The following is a 14,707-nucleotide window of genomic DNA, read 5'->3' as shown; positions in this document are numbered from 1 at the left end:
TTCCAGGCCATAATTTAGTATTCACCCTGTACAGCTGACCCAGCCATAGAAAGAGTTAAGCAACATGATTTCAAGGGAAACCAAAGATTCACATTTTTACTCTCAAACAAAACTTATATGCAACAGGGTGATTTCACACATTCTGTGAATTATAGCTGACATAATTCATTCATAACTGTTGGCTACTGCAATAGGCTAGCTATACCCACTATATATATATACTTTATCTGCATGAACTACATATCCCAGTCTAAGATAATCTTGATACTGTCTGCTTTAATGACAGATGTAGCTTTCCAGATTCACACTTTCTTATAAGAGCTGGAAATAGACAGAAGAGAAATCATGCACTGAGGGGGAAAACATTTAAAAATATACAAAAGAGTACTGTACAGAAGAAAACTGTACCTATAAATGTGATTTTATCAGACAATAAGCTTAAGGATGTTTTTCAATATTATTTTGATAGATTTAATTTGATTTATTGAATTTAATGATAATGTAAATTCATTAAAATCCATGTAATGATGAACAAGCTACTCATCATTTATAATAACTGAATGATAAATAAGCTGCTCAACATAGCCTTGTCCTATGAGTTTGCAGGCACAGTGGGTTCATGGGATACGTTTCCAGGATCCCAGCACTAGTGTAACTGGTTAGAAACCAAGCCAATCCCAATCCTGCCATGTGAAATGCAGTTTCCATGGCTGTTTGTGCTACTGGGGAGGGGGGGAAGGCCATTTGCTATCCTGCCTCACAGGATCTTAGCAAATGCAATCCAAGTCAATATAATCCCATCTCACTATTTCATTGCAGTAAGGGCTTGGAAGGAGGAATAACTGGCAGGCTCTGTCCTGCTTGCAAGAGATCAAAGGACACTTTAGTAACAACCATTATTTGCTCTACTGTTGCTAATGTGGTCCCAAAGGATGCAAGCATAAATCACCCACATGCCAACCACATCCAGAGTATTCAGATCTAAGATAATATTACAAGAATCATTCATCCATGAATGAATGAATGAAAGAGTGAATGAATGAATGGATGATGAAATACGTGTCCTTTAAGTTTAGAGCTATTGCTGCTCAGCTTTGTGACTAATATGATAACAATTCAGTACTGCACAGATGGAGGGTTTCCCCCTTTCAGAACTACAGACCTTGATCTGCTTTGGAGGCGTTCCACTCTCTCTCCCAGAATGAAACATCTTTCCCTGGGCTGATTTTTCAAAGTGCTGTTTTAAAGATTGTGTAGAAACCACAGGAACCTCCTCATTCACAGCTGCATTGACCACTGCAATATGAAACAGAAACCAAAAGGGTTATTCAAATGCCATTTTCTATTCAACTAAATGGGCTTTAGTAATTTATTGATTAGCTGGGGACCCTGGAACCCTGCTTGTGGCACTACAGGCCAGGATATAGCCAGGCCATATCTCAGTGGGAAACTTGGCTCTTCCTTATTTGAGCAGCAGGTCACCTTAACAAACCAGGAAACTGCTTTTGGAAATGCCTTCCAGTTATAACTGGTTTGTGAGGGGTTGCAGTTCAAGAGCAGAAGTCCAAAGACCCCCTCCATTCTTCTCTCTCTGGCAAGCAGAAGAAGTGGTGCTTTAAAAACTGTACAAATATTTGGAATAGGGGTGTGCACAAACCAAAAAATGTGGTTTGGTTCAAATTCGAACCAATTCGAACTGAACCGCATTGCTCTGAACTGATTCGGTTGAACCAACCAGTCCGGTCTGTTAGATTGAATCGATTTGGTCAGGTTGTGCAGCCAAAATACTTGTAAAGGGGAATCTGGTGAGGATTCCCCTTTACTACAGGGGGTGGGTGACCCTTCTAAGGGTAAGGGGTGGCCACACGGGGGCCATGAGAGAGGTAAAAAGCTGCTTACCCAGCTGGCATGGCTGTCGGCACTGCTGTTCACCACCGCTTGCTCTCCTGGCATGGCTCCAAGCATTCTCCCCCCTCTTTTACCAAGCTTGGTGGCGGTTCAGTTTTGGCCTCCATGCATGCACAGAGGTCAGAACCGAGCCACTGCTGAGCCAGCAGCCTAGTAAAGGAGGGAGGCACACACTTGGGGCCACTCCAGGGAGAGTGGATGGCGGCAAGTGGCTACACTGGCAGCTGCACCAGCCAGGTAAGCAGCTTATTACCTCTCTCACCACCTCCACCAGTCTGCCCCTTACCGTGCTGAACTGGTTCACCCAAACCAGGACTGGTTTGGTTCAGTTCATGATCAAATATCCCAACTGGCCCCAGTTCGAGGTGAACTGGTTCGACACGTACTGTTGGTGCACAACCCTACTTTGGAATCTCTTAATATGAGGCTGCATTGAGCACTATGATACAAACAGATAATTCAAAGGGTTATTCAGATATCAGTTTTGTCCCATAGTTTTTGGCTTCAGGCAATATTAATGATGTAGATTAATCAATAAGGTTATTTATAGATAGAGGATGCTGCTATAGGGCAGTAGGTTGGATTTTATTACTTATGGGCTAGTTCTCGCCTGTACTTTTTATTACAAGTTATTTAAACCATATTAATAGCACACTCTTGCTTATTTGCTGAGTGACATGGTAGCATCTTTTCCACACATCAGACTAGAACTGGTTGAATACTGCAGTAATGGTGACCGTGAGCCATATTTGTTTTCTGCCTAACATTTTAGTTCAAGGATAATTCTATCTTTTGATCTGCATTGTGTATAAATATTTAGATGTATGAGTGAGGAACTGTTCCAAGTTCCTCATTTACTCGTGTCCATTTCAGTTCTGAAAAACACTCAAGCATATGTTCAGCAACTTTAAGCATATTCCCATCAAAGGAATACACACAAGTGCCTCCTAGGGCTAGGAGTGAACTGTTGGGCATGATCTTTTTTCTACTCTTTACGGCCAATGTCCAGTTCAAGCTATGCCCCACTGCTATCAGTGGGAGGTATTTAAGCAGAGTTTAGCTCCAGTTAAAATCCACGTCACTTTTCATGGAACTTGCCTTAGAGTGGTATGTGCACAACAGAACTTGGTGTGCATTATTCTCTACTTCTAATTGTCTTCCATTATCTTTTCATACTTCTCTTACCTGTTTCATTAACATGTTGAGTGACATTAGAAGCTTTCTGAGCCTCAAAGGAAGTCTGTTCTTGATGAGAAACCTGTATGGAAACAGATACTTAAGTAATTCAGCACGATCTTAGCTATGTTTTCCTATGACTTGGAGGAAACATAGAACAAGTACTATATGAAGTGAATGGTCTCACTCTTACACTAGAGCTGGTGAATTATAGTGCTTTAGGATCCAGAAAGTAACTAGTTCAAATCTCACCTCTGCCCTAACTTCCACTGCCATGCGTGCAGGGTTGCCAACTCCCCAGTTTTCCTTCCCATGCCGCCCCCATGCCAACACTAGCCCCCAGCACTCCTGAGTCCTCAGTGCAGGCCACTGGCCATTGCCTAGGGAAAGCCCCACACCCACCATCCCTCACCCACCCAGAGATACCACCTGCCCAATATCTGGAACAGGGGGCACAGTGCATTGTTAATGCAAAAGCCTCTGTTGATAGCAAGAGGGGCACACAAGCAGCAGGGGAAAGCATTGTTGCCAGGCAGAGTGGAGATGAAGGTGTTGAGGCTGCAGGGTCATGGAGTGTGGTGAGTCAGCTAGCACATGAGTTGCTAGCAGCCGCTCTAACTGTAGGTATCCATGGTGGTCGAACAGGTAAGGTCATAGTGTGTGCAGGTGACTGAGATCAGCGAGGAGTGTGAGTTCTCACAATCAATGGTTGTGAGCTGAACAGTCCTTTTCTCCTTCCACCAAGACCAAATCTTAATGATGTTGGTTTGTGTCCCACAATCTGGGATTCACTCCTTGGTGTGAGTTCTCGTGATCATGACAACATCAGTAACCAGCATTTAACGCTGATTACAGTGGTTGTGAGAACACAGCCATGATGAATTTGTCTCCTGGCATTATCCCTCTCATAATTCACTCTAACATTTCTTCTGGCATTTGGGTGTTGATATGGTGGGGGGGTGGGGGAAGGCTGCTTGTAATTGTGAACTGTCCCTGTGAGTTGTTTCACATATGAATGTACATCACATGATGACTGCAACATCAGGTGATGACTTTTGTGTGTGAAACAACTATCAGAAAACAAGCACCAAAGAAAGATTCCTCAGCATCACCTCAAATACAATACAGTACTGTTTAACAGTGGCAGATTATTTCTGAAAATGACTCAGAAATGAACCTGTTAAACAGTATTGTATTTGAGGTGATGCTGGAAGACATAAGTGACGTATAGTCATGGGTAAATCTGTTTAGAGGACACTTGCTTGCCATCAAAACAAAATGCCTTCCATGCAAGGCAAGAACAGCCCAGTAAAATTGGAGCATCAAAAAGAGCATCTCTGTGCAACTGCCTGGTGACATAGTAATTATTAATTGATACCATTTCTGATTGAAAGGTCTCCTGCTGTGTTTCTTTAGAAGACACTTCATTGACTTTGGTTTCTGTGCTACTGCTTGATATCTTGGCTTGGCTTCGACTTGTCACTTTCTGGAAGTGAAAAAAATAATTAATTCCACATGTCCATAGTTAAAGTACTTCACAGTCATTAATATATCACATCTTTGTAGTATGTGTGGGCACACACACAGACACACAGTCTTATTTTTTCCCTTCTAAATGATTATTCACTATACATAATCTAATGTTTTGTTATTTATAGGGATGTGCAAATTGATTCAGATACAAATCAATTTGTACCCAAATCAAGCTGATTCAGGTGATTTGGAGACAGAACAAATGACCCCTGTGGCCCATTGGCTAGATTCGGTCCAAATCGAATCACACCAGATTCAATTTGAATTGATTTGAGATTCAGATCCCTCCTTTTAATTCCCTCAGATCCCCAGCTTTCATTTTTTTTAGAAAGCTAAACTCTAGCCCTTGTAGAAGTAGAATTATGGAGCAAAATGTGTGGTCATTATTTTGCAAGTGTTTAGACTATTTGGTGTCTAATACCCTTTCCTCACACACCAAATAATTTAATTACCTCAAAAAATCCTAAAATATAAACTGAGTACCCAGTGGCTTGTGGGTTGGGGGAGGGGGTAGTTGGCACATGTGATGCCATTAATTCCCCATCCCCACCCAAAAAACAGTGGTGTCAAAATGAACAGAAGAAATGAAGGTTTGTAATGAAGACACCAAAGAATCTAAACACTTCAAAAATTCCTACAAAATAAACTGAGTACTCCTTTGTGTGTGTGTTTGTGTGTGTGTGTGTGTGTGTGTGTGTGTGTGTGTGTGTAGTTGACTCATGGCAGTTGACAGTTGGCACTGTCCAATGACATTCAAAATGAAAAGAAGAAATGAAGGCGTATAATGAATCCTCATAGGGATTCATTATGAGGAAAAGTTACAAGACACTAAATAATCTAAATAATCTAAACTTCAATATTCCTAAAAAAGTAAACTGAGTACCCCACTGCCTTGCAGGTCGGGGGTGTGGGTTAGTTGGTACATGGCAGTTGAAAGTCGGCACTGTCCAATGAGAGTCAAAATGAACAGAAGAAATGAAGGTGTGCAATGAATCCTCATATGGATTCATTATGAGGAAAAGCTATTATACACCAAAGAATCCAAACACTTGAAAAATAGTGACCACACATTTTGCTCCACAATTCCACTTCTACAAGGGTTAGAGCTTAGTTTTTTGTTTTGTTTTTTCAATAAAGGTAGGGATCCATGTTAGGGTTAGGATAGGGCTACTTCGAGCCTCCATTATTTCATATGGCAGAAATATACAAAATCAGTAAAAACTAAAACAATTATTAAACATCAACCAATTGTTCCACTACCTTGAAATATTGTTGGTAGGTGGCACCCATGGGGACCTACCCACCACCCAATTTTGGTGTCCCTAGGACATTTATAAGTGGTCCAAATCAAACTAAATCCAAATCAAATCAAATCCAAATTGAATCTGGGGTGATCTGGGGGGACAGATTCGGACACAAAACAAATCAGGGGTGATTTGATTTGGGCATAAACCAAACTTTAAAAATTGATTTGTTCACATCCCTAGTTATTTACCAGTAGATTATAATTATAGTTCACAAGGGTAAGATAAATAAAACCGGGATGGATTTTATTGTAGTTTTGTATTGTAGTTTCATTACTTCTGGGCATTACTACAGTTTCCCTTTACTAGACTTTGTAGCATTAGATATGTATTAAAAGAAATAGTACAAGACAGAGTGACGGCTTTTAATGGAAACTCTGTTGATTTAATCACCAAAGTCCTATCTACTAGGAAATGTGTGACCAGAATATATAGGGAAAATGTAAACTGCTGACATCTAAGGATAGTGCAGAAGACTTGTATATAGGCTAGTTACAGCTGTAGAAACCAATGGGGATGTAAATGTGCTTAACTTTAGCTGTATCATACCCATTAGTAATAGCAGAAGCAGGAGGAGGAGGATTTCCATAGCATTCCCTGGCAAATGATTGCCTTGCAAGTTGATCCTTCCTAAAGTCATACTACAACAATGATGCTTGCAGAATGCGGTGCCCAGACGGGATCTAAAGTGTCAGGGAACAAGCAGTGCCATTGCTATGGGCAGCTGCACAAAGGTTCACTCTTATGTGGCCTGCAAGTCCTCCAATGAACAATAGGTGAGATGGGAACCAGCAACAACAGAGTTGAAGGAGCTGAAAGAGAAACACCTGACAGGAGGCAGGAATGTGAACATCATCACCAAGGCCATGGAACCATTCTTGTGAGATTGACAATTCCATGAGAAGAGAAGGAGAAACTCTCACAGGATGGGAGTTCCTACCCCTAGTGACTTAGGGGATTGCTAAGCCCTATTTAGTCCTAAAGAGCATAATGATGAGGGGGCAAATTAATTGGAGACCGACATATCTGGAGTGTCACAAGCGCTAAGAACTCACTAAATGCAGCACAGAGGCTGATATTACATATAGATGGGGGAATGAGGTGCAGAAATCTCCCCACTCCCTGTAATGCACTCAGTGGCCACTAGAAGGTGCACAACAGAAGTGAAGGAGACACGTTATATCCTCTCTAATAAAACGCTTGATGTCCGTCCGTGGACGGACACCAAGCGTGTGTTCGTGCCTTCCTTGGCGGTTCTGGGCATGCGCAGAGCGCATGCCCAGAACACGCCGAGGGAGGCACGACCGCTAGCACCCGGCGGCCATGTTGGGCGGCCAGAAGCGGCTGCTCAGAAGAAGCCGGGAAGAGGCGGCGAGGGAAACGGCGGGGCCAGAAGCGGCCGCCGCAAAGATAGGAAAGAGGCGGAGGGGAAAGAGGCGGCGGGGGAAGCCGGCCGAGGTGGTGGCGGAGCCGCCGCCGAGGCCTGGCGTCGCCGCTAAAGCCAGCCGGGGGGAAAACTTTGGGGCCCAACTTCCCCACACTAGAGCCCGACATCCCCGCACCCCCCCATGAACAAGGGCCAACATGGCCCAGGAAAATGCCACCGCGGCGGCCGCCGCCAACCGCCCTCCCAGTAGCCTGATCCCGCCTTCCCCGCTCCCCCACACATGAACAAGGGCCAACATGGCCCAAGAAAATGCCTCCGCGGCCGCCGCCAACCACCCACCCAGCTGCCCGAGACCTCCTTACCCAAAGAAGAACCAACCCCGACGACCGAGGAAAAAGGAGCTCACAAAAAGAGCTCCTCTCTCGGCAAAGACACTGCCCAGACTGCCGCTGGGCGTCCTTTACGCCCAATGCAACAGTCCGGGAAGAGGCTTGCCCGAGAAATGAGCTCTGCTTGCGAGCTCCTTTCTCCGTCGCGTTCAAAACAGTGAGTAAAGTTGCCAGGTTGGGGGGGGGGGAGCGCAAGACTCTTCTGGGCAGGGGAGAGGGGGAAGGGGGGAGGGCAAGTGGGGGAGGGGGGAGGGCATGAGGGAGGGTTGGAGGGGGGAGGGCAAGAGGGAATGGGGCAGGGAGGAGGGCAAGAACGAGTGGGGCAGGGGGGAAGAGGGAGGGCCAAGAGGGAGTGGGTCAGGGTGGAGGGGCAAGAGGGAGTGGGGCATGGGGAGGGGAGAGGGCAAGAGGGAGTGGGGCGGGGGGAAGAGGAAGGGCAAGAGGGAGTGGGGCAAGAGGGAGTGGGTCAGGGGGGAGGGCAAGAGGGAGTGGGGCAGGAGGAGGGGAAAGGGCAAGAGGGAGTTAGGCAGGGGGAGGGGGAAGGGAAGGGAAGGGCAAGAGGGAGTAGGGTGGCAGGAGGGACTGGGGCAGGAGGCTGACAGGAAGGGGAGGGTGTGAGCGGGGTGGGAGGGGGAGGAAGAGAGGCCAGAGTGTGGGGCAGGAGGGAGGGTGGGACAGGAGAGACAAACACACACACACACACACAAAGAAAAAAAAGATGAAGAACACATAAAGGGGGGTAAAAAGGCTAGTGCCCGTTGTTATAACGGGCTTAAAAATACTAGTTGAGTATAATTGTGTCTAGGGATGCTGGGAGTTGTAGTTCAGCAACATCTGGAGGGCCGCAGTTTGGGGATGCCTGGAGTATATGGACACACCCAGATGTTCATAAATGATCCTGTGAGTGATGGACAGCATAGCTCATATTCTGAAACCTCATTTGGGACAACTGTGGGTAAATTGTTGTGAAACCTTTGCTTGATATTCCTTAGATTCATCAATATTTCCTTATATCTAAAAATGAAAGCGAGAATGTGAATTGTAATTTTTAAGGCTTCTTAACTCCCCGATTATTGCTTGCAATAGCGATAACATAAGTTGAACCAGCAATTAGGTGGTTACAGGCAGAACACACCAGTCTCAATCTGTGTGGGGAGCAGTAGCAGGAAGAATGGGCAAAATTATTTAGACAGGCCTTTTTTCATAAATGTAATTGTGAAAATGTTGTTGTAAAGTGATCTTCACATAAAAATAGTGTGCGGCAGAAAGCAAATGCAGAAAAATCAATGCCTGTCCCACAGGTAATATTGGATATTAAGTGTTCAAGGTTGATCTCTACATTCAGAATACTCTAGAGCAGGTCAGAGTTGGAGGGATTCACAAGTCAAGGAGGCTGGGACAGCATCGTAGATTATAATCTCTCCTCATTATGACACGTCTATCATCCTTACGTTATGTTAAATTAGGTCTTTTCCTAACTAAGGTACTATTATGATACACTTAGACATGCAAAGACAGGTAAGAATGCTTATGAGGTGTACCAATGCTTGTTTTACATTTATGGTGAAATCTTCGAACACTTTGCTGCAGAGTTACACAGGAACATAGAAAGCTGCCATATACTGAGTCAGACCATAAGTCCATCTAGCTCAGTATCATCTACACAGACTGGCAGCGGCTTCTCCAAGGTGGCAGGCAGGAATCTCTCTCGGTCCAATCTGGGAGATGCCCGGGAGGGTACTTGGAACCTTCTGCTCTGAATGGGACCATTGTGCAATGAGCGGTTTGAGGACTACAGGCATTCCGTTCAGTATCTACGTCATTTCCCCCTCACAGAGATGGAGCGATGCGCACAGTGTGCAAACTTCCATGTGATTCATTGACAGCTCTTCTCTTAGGCTGTGTGCTTTGTAGACTGGGAACTGCCACATGTGCACAATTTCAAAAATATGGGCTTCACTTTTCGACTATAACTCCAAGAAACTTAATTAGATCAAATAAATAATGGACTTTTAGGAGAGGAAAGATTCCAGACATAAATCTATATATTAGCAGAACAACCTGAGGGAGAACTCAACCATTCAAATTCTCTTAATAAAAAAAATGACTGGCTACATTAGTTTGATGTGTTCATTGCCAAGCTATCAGTTTTAATACTCCTAAGCAACTGTTTCAAAATATTGTTTGCTTTCCAAATATTACAGATTTTGAACTGCGGACTTTGTTCCTATTCACACTTAGGGCCAAACTGCTCTATTAAGAGACGTGCTTACATCTCGTTGTGAAGGGCTGGCAACACTACCTACCCTGTGAGTTGCTTCCCTGGCAAAGGGTTGATGGAAGCCATCAGGGGAAAGAGGAAAGCAGGTTCCACTTTGTTGCTCCAGCAGCAGGAGCGGGGCTGGAGCTGGCACACATGCCCAAGATGGCCCCAGCCGATGTGGCCATCACCTTGGCAACGCCACTGCAAGGCTCTCCTGGGCCAGCCTCTTTATGGCAGCCCAGACCCAGGCTGAAGAGGAGACACTCAGAGCAAGCTGTTAGGTGAGGCTTCCTCCAGGAAGGTGGAGAAGACAGAGGGTGCTTTAATCTGCCCTTCTTGCTTACAGCTGTGGCAACAGGGCAAGTGAGTGGGGTGACTGGGTGGTGCAGCACTGACATCTGGTGGCCATAAACTGCTATTGTGGGCACTGGCAAGCCACAATTATGCAGTCCAATTATGCATGGGAGGATCCCAGACATCCTTCAGGGGCCACTCCCCTCACAGTGGAAATATCTCTTAAAACAACAACAACAACAACAACACACACAGCCACAGGGCTCCCTGCCCCCCAATCTGTATTGGGACTGTGCCACATAATGTGCCACATAATAGGGCTGGGGAGACCCGAGTTCAAATCCCCATTCAGCCATGAAGCTCACTGGGTGACTCTGGGCCAGTCACTTATCTCTCAACCTAACCTAACTCACAGGGTTGTTGTGGGGATAAAGATGATCATGTATACTACTCTGGGTTCCTTGGAGAAAGAGTGGGATGTAATGTAGTAAACAAACAAATAAACTGGAAACTATCTTCCACAAGTTGGTATTTGGCCCTGAAGTGGTGATGTGCTTCAAGTAGCCACTTTGGGAGCAAGTAGAAGTTTTGGGGCCCTTGGATTTGTAGTCTTTGAACTTAAACTGAAGTTTCCCTTGCATTGTTCATTTGATATGTTGCACAGATTTTTTTCATGATGTAGCAGCAGACATGCAAACATTTCATTAAAGGAAATTATTTTTTTGTAATGATTAGGAGGTGGAGCCTTTCACAAACTCATTAACCACATTAGTAATCAATGCTGTCGAATGTATCTCCTGTATCCACCACCCAGTGTCTGTATCCACCCACCCATCCATCTTATTTTGTTTCTGTGCAGCCCTGGTAAAAACCTGTCAATCCCTTTCAAGCAAAAGCCTGAATAGAATGGATGAGCCTTCCATGTTAGTAACCAATATCCATAATCACATTCTCCAAAGAGATGAGTGGCTCTAGGTCTCCAAAGGGAGTGATGATCATATTCCTCTGCAATGACCCAGGTGCACTTCCCTGGTTTTACTAGCAGTAATCCATTTTTCGGAGCTTTCTGTGCTTTTATGATGAGCCAGACTTCATATCAGTTGATGCTGTGTGTTATGGCTTGGTGTCCTCCAGTCTGAAAGAATTCAGCTTGTACTATGCTTATCCATTTCCATGAAGGAGGCCGGGTGCTCTTTGTTTGACAGCATTTGTGTTTGACGGTCAAGTTTATGCTGTAGTCACTGACTGGCCTCCTTGCCTTTCAGAATCAATTAAGGGGTTCTGTTTGAGACCCCCCCCCCCCGCCAAAAAGGAACAGAAAAGGTTCTTCTTAATTTCAAACAATGCAGTGACATATGGCTACAGCCACATTCATTTGTGAGGCAGAACTGGAGGTTGCCAAACCTGTGGTTACTTTTTGAAACCATGAATCGCATCGCAGATGTTCATCTAACTGCAGTTCGGCAGCCTCAGGTTTCCAGGCAGGGGTGCCCCTCCCTCCTCCTAGTCCTCATCCCAGCATGGCCTGCGACGCTCACACTGCCTGATAACAGGCAATGCATCAGCACGTTATCAGGGCTGCAGCCACTGGCCCCGATCTTGAAGGATCGGGGCCAATGCCTGCATCTTCACCTAAGCTTTTTCAGCTTCCTAATTTTTTTTTAGGTTTTAATCTCTCATTTATTTTTAAATTGTTAAATTGTTTTAAGTTCTTTGTATATGTTTTAAACTTGTTTTATGCTATTGTTAACCACCCAGAGATGAAAGTTTGGGGCGGTGTACAAATTTGACAAATAAATAAATAAATAAATAAATAAATAAATAAATAAATAAATAAGGGGGCGTGTGCAGCGTGTTTGTGTATTTTAGACAGGGACAGCCCACCCTCAGCTGGAGAAGGGCATTTAAACCTCCTTTTCAAACCACTTGCACTGAAGCCTGGGCAAGAGGCTCAAGGACAAGCAGTCTTGCACAAGCATATAAAATGTGAAACGGGGGATGTAGAGGGGCATTGTTACTTTCGCAGTCCCAGGAAGGGGTCATGATGACTTCCTAGGAGGGGATATGTATACAAGGGCAGGCAAAGGATCCTGAAGTATGGTCCACTCTAACAAGGGAGGATGCTGTGATGGCAGACCTGGTGGAAGATTCCCATCCCCTGGTTGGGGATTAGCCTTCTCCTGAGATGGCCAGTTCACTGAGGAGGACCAGGGTCCCAATGGGCCTTGGTTCTCTGCCGGACTGCACCCTCATGAGTTAGACTAGGGGCCTAGTTAAACCTAGGGAACCCGCTTGTGTGGGGCCCCCTTTATCACTGGTTAATAGAGTTCATGATCTGTACCTTCCCCTCACCACTAAACCCTTACATGTTCTAGTGCCTTGCCAGCCACTCCACGTATCGGGGCAGTCCTGTTTGTGCACAGTGAGCAAGTGCCGGGGATAGATCCCTCTCTCCATTCAAACTTCCTGGGTTGTGATTGGCGTGGCAGCATATGCAGATTGGTCGCTGTGGGGAATCATGAGTGTGGAAATCCCCTGTCTTCAGCTATCCCTGCCAAGCTAGCTGGCCGTGCCATGCAAGTATCAACCTGTGTATGTGCCAGGGCATGACCAGTCTGGCAGAGGGGGCACTTGGACAGCTTCTTGGTGGCATTCACCAAGACAGGGAATGGTGCTGTGGGGGTGCCCTTCCCCAGAGCTTGCATGGAGCAGCCAGGCTAGACGGCATTAGCCCTCTGGCCTGCATGTGCATCTCCATGGCCTCTCACTTTCATGAGGGAGTGGTCTGCTCTGGGGAGCAGTGGATATAGTTGCAGCCCGGAAAGAATCCATCCTGCGATGAGATGCGGTGGTGCTCCAGATGGATGGCCCTTCTCATGAGTAGTGCCAGGGTATCTCCATGGCTGTTCACTCTTGTGAGGGAGTTGTCTGCTGCGGAGCAGTATCCGTCATCATCACACAGGAGGAATCTCTCCTGTGAAGGGATGGAATACAGCTCCAGATGGACGGTCCTTCTCATGCATGCTTCCAAAGGACTGCATGCTTCCAAAGAGGGGACTGGGCCCCTATCAGTTTGTAAAAAAGGAAAAAGGGAAAAAAGGACATAGTCAATCAGGAATGACAGGTGCTGCCCTTCAACAAAGACAGAAGATGCAACTCCTTTGGCATGTGTCATTTTTGTTGGGGGCGGAAAGAGCTGCCAGGCTTATATGATGCCATTGGGGCTGTGGATGCTTTTGCAAATAATCCCTCTACACTTGGCCTGCATGAACCTCTCCACAAGGTGTCCATCCTGTCATTCCGTCCTCCTTTTCTGCAGATTGCCCAAGAGGGCGGCATGGGACACAGCAGAAGGTTGCAAGTCAGGGTGGTTCCAGATGGGAACAGAAGGGAAGTGCTTGGGACAGATCCCTCTCCCATTCCAAGTTCCTGGGCTCTGACTGCCATTGCAGAATATGCAGATCAGCCACCACAGGGAATCTCGGGTGTGGGGAGCCCCTGTCTTCAGCAGCCCCAGGCGACCCGGCTGGTCATCTCACACAAGAATAAACATTCATATTTGCAAAGGGATGATCAGAATGGTGGGCGGAGTGCTTGGAGTGCTTCTAGGTAGCTTTCAGCAAGAGAGGGAATGGAGTTGTTGGGGTGCCCTTAACCTGCTTGCATGGTTAAAGCATCCAGGCTGTGCTGTGTTAGCCCTCCGGCCCACATGCCCCTTACTCTCAGTAGGGAGTGGTCCACTCCAGCTAGTACTAGTGATCCTCATTGCATAGAAAGAATCTTTCTAGCGATGGGATGCAATAATGCTCCAGATGGATGGCCCTTCTCATGACTAGTGCAAGGGTGTCTCCATGGCCTTTCACTTTTGTGAGGGAGTTATCTGCTGTGGAGCAGTATCCATCATCCTCACACTTGGAAAATCGCTTATGTGAATGGATGGAATACTGCTCCAGAGGGATGGTCCTTCTAATGAGTAATGCCAGAGACTGTGTGCTTGCACACAAGGGGAAGGGCTGGGCCCCACCCCTACCGATTTGTAAATAAAAAGAGGATGGAGCCAATCAGGAATGACAGGGACTGCCTTTCGACAAAGTCACAGGGCACAACTCCGTCATCGTGTGTCATCTGTGTTGGGGCTGTCTTTCAACAGAGACACAGGGCACAACTCCCTTGGCATGTGTCATCTGTGTTGTGGGGGAAAGGGTTGCCTGGCTTATGGTGACATTGGGACTCAGGCTGCTTTTTAAAAGATACTCCTTCATTGCCAGAGTTGCGGGGACCTCTCCACAGAGTGGCCTCCCTGCCATACCACCCCTTTTCCTGCATATTGCCCAAGGGGGTAGCATGAGACAAAGAGGAAGCCGGGCCACCCACCACTTTGCTGTATTTTAATGACCACAGCATGGCGGCACGGTGGCCTCGTTGCCAGGCAACAATAGGAGAAACGCAGGGA

General features: G+C 46.0%; 1 protein-coding gene across 9 annotated transcripts in view; it reads right to left on the bottom strand.

Annotated features, from left to right (window-relative positions):
- The window catches only part of XIRP2 (xin actin binding repeat containing 2), a 219,291-nt gene that overhangs the window by 16,731 nt on the left and 187,853 nt on the right, over nucleotides 1–14,707 (bottom strand). For all 9 annotated transcript variants that reach the window (XM_053264596.1, XM_053264616.1, XM_053264603.1 and 6 more), the window contains 3 exons: nucleotides 4,463–4,570; nucleotides 3,094–3,166; nucleotides 1,163–1,296 (listed from right to left, as the gene is read on the bottom strand). In XM_053264596.1, coding sequence (XP_053120571.1) covers nucleotides 1,163–1,296; nucleotides 3,094–3,166; nucleotides 4,463–4,570 — 315 coding nt within the window. The remainder of the gene's footprint in view (nucleotides 1–1,162; nucleotides 1,297–3,093; nucleotides 3,167–4,462; nucleotides 4,571–14,707) is intronic.

The sequence above is a fragment of the Hemicordylus capensis genome, chromosome 1 (assembly GCF_027244095.1).
Source record: "Hemicordylus capensis ecotype Gifberg chromosome 1, rHemCap1.1.pri, whole genome shotgun sequence".
Taxonomy (NCBI): domain Eukaryota; kingdom Metazoa; phylum Chordata; class Lepidosauria; order Squamata; family Cordylidae; genus Hemicordylus; species Hemicordylus capensis.
The sequence above is the reverse complement of the archived record's forward strand: the minus strand, read 5'-3'. Positions and strand labels throughout refer to the sequence as shown.